The sequence below is a fragment of the Haliotis cracherodii genome, unplaced genomic scaffold (assembly GCF_022045235.1).
Source record: "Haliotis cracherodii isolate W230 unplaced genomic scaffold, xgHalCrac1.p SCAF_11, whole genome shotgun sequence".
Classification (NCBI taxonomy): domain Eukaryota; kingdom Metazoa; phylum Mollusca; class Gastropoda; order Lepetellida; family Haliotidae; genus Haliotis; species Haliotis cracherodii.
In genome coordinates, this window is record NW_027266266.1 from 5,371,284 (window position 1) to 5,378,668 (window position 7,385).

At 38.8% G+C, this 7,385-nt stretch overlaps 1 protein-coding gene across 1 annotated transcript; it reads left to right on the forward strand.

Moving 5' to 3' along the window:
- The first annotated feature begins 4,033 nt into the window (after positions 1–4,033).
- On the forward strand, positions 4,034–6,929 carry LOC139455281 (uncharacterized). The gene is made up of 5 exons (XM_071236832.1): positions 4,034–4,420; positions 4,941–5,114; positions 5,446–5,547; positions 5,966–6,146; positions 6,841–6,929. Exons 1-5 carry the CDS (start codon positions 4,034–4,036, stop codon positions 6,927–6,929), a joined length of 933 nt encoding a protein of 310 aa, XP_071092933.1.
- The last annotated feature ends 456 nt before the right edge of the window (positions 6,930–7,385 follow it).

Here is a 7,385-nt window from a genome sequence, read left to right on the forward strand (position 1 = left end):
ACAGGAATCTGATGGTTTTCTGTTTGACCCTGTTTTACATTATTTAGGATGTAGATTTAACTGTTCAAAATGTGTGTAAATTGAAACAATTCTATGTGATTAATTGCAGTTTGGGGTTGTTTTGTCAGTTGAACGCACTTCATGATATCACACTTTGCAAAATCGTATTAGGTTATGCCAAGGTGAAGGAATCTGTTTGGATGGGTTAGGACAAGTGATGTACACACTCCATTAATTTGAAACTAATACAAGACATTAAGCCATCTTCTGGCCGTCTGTCTGATTGTGATACCCTGTGCAAAACATGTACAACGTGTTTGATTGTTATATCACAATGACACTAAGCATATGATACACACAAAGATCCATAGTTGATATCTTTAGTTTAAGTAACATGGAAAAGTGTATGATTGTGTATCATGCAAAAGTATATACAGTGATCAGCTTGGTGGGAGTAATGCCTTAAATATGTTTATCAACGTTAATTTTGGGTCGCACTGATAAGGATGTCTCTCCCATGTGTGATTTACTCTACTACATATATCAACTATCATAAAGACACAGCAGTATTTAGCGACCTACTGTATGCACGTACATAGACATACTGATTTGAAAAAAGAACGCAAGTTGATCATAAATTTAATATTCATGTCACATAATTTTAAGGTCAAAATAATCTTTAAAGTATATTTTACAACTGGTGTTTATCTATCAAACACTCATGCGACTGGAATACCAAGGCTGGTCTATGAAACACTACTACTTTATAGGGCCTGTCAATTATTCAGTACCGTATTTGATCATTATTTTAACTGCATGCAAATAACATAAAGCGACCAAACGGTCGATTTTGTTTTAAATGTATCCGTTACGTTAGTTCAATGTTCAAGTACCGCCTCCGTGGTCTAGAGGTAGAGCGTCCGCCCGGAGAGCGGAAGGTCCGGGGTTCGATCCCCGGCCGCGTCATACCAAAAGACGATAAAAGATGGTACTTGTTGTTACCCTGTCTGGCGCTAGGCATTAAGGGGCTAAAACAAGGACCGGTCTACTCGGAGTCAGTATATTGTGTCTGAGTGGGGTATTCATGTTAAACTGCGGCATGGTATCTCAGTGAGCTGGTCCGGACTGATGCCGATTTATAGTGCTACTATAAATCGGCATCAGTCAGGACCAGTACAAGCAGCCACACACACACACGTGCATGCACGTCGCTATATAAGTGCAATAATCTTGGACGCGACGTTAAACCCAATTTCACCTCACATCATTTTTCAAGTAGCATAGCAAAGTTAGAAGTCTTTAAAGAAAGTTTAATCAAATGGCATAGTTACAAGTAAAAGTGACTTGCCTTCAAAAACAAACAGAGAGGATCTCAGGCAAAGCAGGAGAAACCCAGGTGTTGATGTTTTTGTTGTTGTTGCTTTAAGTGTTTACGAGGTCGCCTTCTGACCTCTTCGATTTCTAATTTGCCCCTTTGTTGACTGAAGGGAGTAAGCTGAATCTCCGCTTTGTCTATAGCTAGCTTCGCCAGTGTGTCTACGTTTTTATTTCCATGAATATCTAAGTGAGACGGCACACAACAAGGCTCGACCTGTTGTCCATGGTCCGATAGTTTTGTATATTCGAATAGAATATTATTAACTGTGGTTGGTCTCGAGTTTAAGTTTCTGCCGCTGATAGCTCAGTAGCGAGCTACCCCTGTATTAATTTTGAATCGAAAGAAAGTAATTTTTATGGCCTCCCTAAAGTTCATAAAAGCGCACAGATCCAAGAAAAATGTCGAACTTTGAATTCTGCTTATGTCAAAATTACCCCCGTAAATGATTTAAAATTACTGTACTCAAAAATTGAAGAAAGATTCGGCATTGAATTTGGATAGGAATTTCAAGATAAATGGAAAAGGTTTTTAAATGATTGTTTTGTTCTGTGGAATCGGAATGAAAACGATCTACAGTGTTTGATAGATATTTTGCAGACATCCCATCCAATTTTAATCTATACTTTATAGATGAGCGATAACAATCTATCGTTTCTAGATGTAATGGTTACAATTTCAAATAATAACATTGAAACAGATGCATATTACAAACCAACCGATTCGAAGCAAAACCTCAATTACAATTCCTATCACCCCCGTCATACTAAAAACAGTGTTCCTTACTCATTAGCACGTAGAATCTGCGCGATAGTATCTAATTCAAATCCTGCACAATATAGACTCGATGAACTGAGGGAGTCACTATTAGAAAGAAACTACCCTAGAAAAATAGTGGAAGACGCAATAAACAAGGCGAAATCACAAAACCGTTGTGATCTTTTAAAACCTAAAGATAAACCTAACGAGAGTGTTCTCTCTTTTGTTACAACCTTTAATCCCCCAAACCCGGAAATATTTGGAAGTGTTCGGGAAACACTGTATCCCTTAAATAAGTGTAAAGAACTAAAACAAAAAATATCACAAAATAAACTTATTAAAAGTAAAAGACAGAGCCAAAATCTGAAACAGATTCTTACTAGGGCTTCTTTCTCAAATGGAAAACAAGAATGTAAAACAGTGTAACAGACCAAATTGTGGAACTTGCCGTCATGTTTTACAATGTTGTTCTTTTACATTCAAAGGCGGAAATACTTTCTATGTCCGTGACAATATGAATTGTGCTTCAAAAAACTTGATTTATGTCATACAATGTGCTGGATGCAAGGCCGAATACATTGGACAGACAGGGGACACCCTAAGAGTGAGAGTGAGGGTCCACCGACAACAAATAAGGGACCCCTCTTGTCGGTGTATCCCACTCAGTCAACACATTGATCAGTGTGCCGGGAATAAAAAACCAAATTCCCGTTTTACAAATGTGACAATGATGCATTGAGAAAGATAAAAGAAAGTTATTTTATTAATACTTTCAAACCAAAATTAAATGGCCTGAAATAATTGAATTATTTTATACAATTACAATGTATTGTACATTTTACTGCCACAACAATACTTATTTCTGTAGGTGTCATACGCCTGCCCTATCCTCTTACGCCTGTCTTATTGTGACGTCACAAAGTTAGATTGCACTATGACGTCATACTATGTTAGAGTGCACTGTGACGTCAAAACAGCATAACGGTATAACTGTACTCTTGAAAATCACATGCGTGAAACCGGTTGAGTAAATCATACAGCTCATCTTTGGACTTTTGTATTTTATCTATATATATATATATATTTAGCACATACATTACCTATATAAAATCTGTCGGCGCTTAATTAAAATAGCATGGCAAGTTTTGGCAATGCAAAAGAAAAAAGATCTGGGTTTGCTAAAACACTAATAAATCTTTCTGGAGCTGGTCAGCCAGGTGCAGCCGGGTGCTGAATGGTTATAGCCCTACACTGATAAGTGTCCTGCGTGTTGATCACAAAGAACAGTGACCTAACATTTAATGCCTCAAGCTCGTTTGACTGGTTTCCACAACATGCATCCCAGAGCGCTACATATTATTATACAAGTCCTGAAACCTATGTCGAGTTCACTGACATGGGAAATATCAAGTTGTAGAATATATTTGAAGTTGTTAAAAACTTGAAGAAAAATACATTAATTTTGACAACATTATACAAATATGACGAAGATTCAAGACATTAATATTGTGTCTTGCTGACATAACATTCAAAGTAGACCGTCCTTTGTATTCCGAAAAATATGTCTCTCAAGGGGTCCTATTAGATTATTTACATTTAACATTTCCCGATGGCATTCCGCTTGAACGCTACTTGACATCTACAAAATCAATCTCATTATGACATTGTAAATGCAAAGGATCTCCGGTGGCTTTTCATGCCAAACGTCGGAGATGAATGGCTATGTTGACGTCAGATTTGTTTATGTACTCAATCATGCATATCAGATCCAATAAATCTCCACGGGACACCAAATCCTTTAGTATATAAGACAAGTATATCACCATTCATTTCATTTTTATGTCGACAACCACGTCGATAAGTCTCCTTACCGTGTAATAGTTGGCTGCAAAGTTAGACATGAGGATCACGCTTGTTCTGCTGGTTACCTTAAGTTGTCTTGCATGCGTGCATTCGTTTGGAAGAGGTGGGAGGCGAAGAAACACTTCGAATAGCTTAACACCCAACGACTCCCCAGGGCGTGGTAGACCTGCAATACGTGGCTCTAGAAGAGGACCTGTAGGGAGTGATAGCCGATTGGGTGGGTCTGGACTTCCGTCGGGTGGACGAGGATTTGGAGCAAGAGGACAAAGACCGGGTGGAGTACGACCTACAGGAAGAGGACAAAGATTGGGTGGACGAGGACGTTCATCATGGGGACGACGACCTGAAAGGCGAGGACCAACAATTGGGCGGCGCCAGCCACTTGGGCGAGGAGGCCCGATCAGAAATCCATTTATGGCTGCAGTAAGTCTTTTCGATACAATATTTTCATAGGCTTTTCCTTACTTGATACTATACTTTATTCGTTAAAACCGAGTCTGTTGTGTATGGTCTATGATCTCCCATTTGTTTTCTTTCGCACACATGAGATCAAAGACCTTGAGTTCTCAAATAACTGAAATAGTGTTATCTGTTACACTCACTAACTCACTCATCAATTGATTTTATGCGTGTTATGCATACCAGTTCTACAAGAGATCTTAAGGTTTATTATCTTATATGTGCTACACTAGCCAAAATGGGGGAGGCGAGGGTGTAGCCTAGTGGTTACAATGTGTGAAGCCAATTTCTGGTGTCTCCAGCCGTAATAGTGCTGAAATATAGCCAACACTGGCGTAAAACCATACTCACTCACTCACACCAAGGACACAAAGGAAATACATATCTATCATGTGGTAACCATTTAGAATGAAAACATTTAATTCAATTACGAGTTCATAACGTTGATGATTGCAATTAACAGTTTCCTTAAACACTGTTCCAGCTTGGAATGGGCGCCGAGCGTCGACAATGGCTACGTATGGTGGACGCAAATATCACCATCAAGGAGTCAGCAAGGTTCAACAGGACCTCGGAATTCATTATTCTGTCATCATTTGACAGAAGGCTAATGAATTCTAATATTTCATCCGCATTTTCAGCTTATGACTTTCAAAACGTAATTATTTTCATTTATTTTTTTATTGATGAGAGACTTGAGTAGCATTCAGAAGTTGGTGTGATAACACTTTGATTTTCACTGAAGTGTCATCTCAGTTGTAATAAAAACAAGTTGTTTATTCATTAACTTTGATACATTAACTACTAAATGACTAATAATTTGTGTGTGTAAAAGCAAGGCGATAACATGATCGATTCATTTCATACTGGTCTTGAATTGTGAACAAAATGTAACAGCCACTATACAAAGCTTTCCTCCATTTTAATTACTGGCACTCCAGAAGTCGTACTCGAGCCCCAAACATTTCAGGTGTTGATCTTCATTACAGGGAGTGGCTGCAGCTCGACTCAGGATAAACAACACCAAAGTCTGTCTGGTGTTCCCCATTTCAGACTTCAACGCAGCGGTCGACTCAATCAGTGGCAGAAATGTAAGTGTTTATCTTTGAAATGCTGACACCACCACCATGACATCTTCAGCTTCATAAAATTGAAATACACCTGTAAGGTACTGGCTAATGACACGGTTGAAGCAGCGCCTACTTAAGTAAACATGAATAAAAATAAGACCTCAATGCCAGATAATAACCAGTCTCAATTATTCAACGAACCCGATTCTATTGGACGTAAAAGGTAACAGCGCGGTGAAAATTATGAGTACAATGTTTGAAAAAAGGTAGTTTTCGTTTGGTTCGGAGGTTAATGGAAAATTACGTTTTGGTATATTAAACATTCCTGGTTCAAAGCTGAAATCAAAAAGTATATCCAATTGTTCCTACGTGTTCTTACAAGATTCACTGTTTCATATGTTGTAAATGTCCACTGACGGGATTATTTTATTTTTTTAAGGTGTCTCAGCTCGTAACAACACCAGATAATGATGAAGAATATATAATGAAGACAAATGATAAGATGACAGATGCTGAGCTGGTAGCTTTCAATTCGACCTCACCTGCCCTGTACCAGATCTGCCAGGGACGACGCACTACACCAGCTATCATCATCGACGCCACGACAACAGTACAAATTGGTGAGAAATGAATGGATTTTTCCGCTAACATTATATATATGGCGCTTTGCTGCTTTCATTCTTCTGGCACCTTGAACACAATACACATCGAACAGTCTTGTTCTTGTTCGGTGCGCGTACCAGTTATTCTAAACATACATTCCTTTTAAGACCATGTACCTTTTCTGCTACGGAAATTATCTTTTCGGCCGAAATAAAAAGGACGTGCCCAAGGCTAATGAAACTACCAAAATCCCCCCAAAAGTGTGTGTGTGAGGGATAGGCGGTCAACACGGATGTCTCAGTTTGTCTTTGTAATATGCTATGCAGCGTTACTTCCCTTTGCCACGCCAGACACCTATGATAGTGGGTTTGAATCCCGGTTCGCCCCTGATGATGTTTCTCAGTTTGTCAGCGCCAAACCTGTGCTCGTCGGTCACTTCGGACTTCCTCCCAACATCGAGCCGACACCCCGTGATTGAATTACTGTTCAACGGCGATAATCCCATCTGACATACTCACTAACTTTAATATTGTCCTGTAATAACGATATAATCAATTCGTCACCTGTAACCTATGTATGATCTGTTAACAATGAAAAACGCCGCTCTCCTCCTCCATCAATCTCACTCACTCCGTCTCTCATTGTTTCTGTCTCTCCCCTCTTACTCTCTGTTTTATATATGTTATATATATACTCTTTTATGTTTTGTAGGTGACGACGTAACAGATCTAGACCCTGTGACGTTCTTGTCAATCAACGGCAAAGTAGATATCTATCTCAAGTCTACATTTTCACTTTAATAAAAAAATCCTATATTCAAATCCAAACACTACATGTACATTTTGTTTTGTAATGATATTCCTGAATATTTTGAGAAATGAATAAATACACTTTTTTACTGCCGATGAGACTACTTGGTTACTGTTTTGTACACATTGCTGAGAAACACAGGCGTTTTTAGAATTGCCTTATTGATTCGTATGGCACATGCCTTGCAGTTAGCTCCTGGGTGTGTGAATCAAGTTTGCCATTACAATATTTTCAATGCATTCAGAAACCCAAGCTGTAACTGAAATACTTGGCAGAAACGAACATCATCGCACATTCATCTGACGTCTAAAGTATAGACTTGTCATATTTGGGAGTCTAAATTGCCTAAATACATTAGCTTATGCTATACTTACAAAGTTAAATGGCGACACTGCCCACACCACCACCCTGCGCCATGTCACTCACTCACTCACTGTGACAGACAC

Coding starts and splice junctions, on each gene's coding strand:
- LOC139455281 (XM_071236832.1), top strand. CDS start 4,034: ATGAGGATCACGCTTGTTCTGCTGGTTACCTTAAGTTGTCTTGCATGC. Junction 5,548..5,965: donor ACTCAATCAGTGGCAGAAAT/GTAAGTGTTTAT, acceptor TATTTTTTTAAG/GTGTCTCAGCTCGTAACAAC. Junction 6,147..6,840: donor CACGACAACAGTACAAATTG/GTGAGAAATGAA, acceptor TATGTTTTGTAG/GTGACGACGTAACAGATCTA.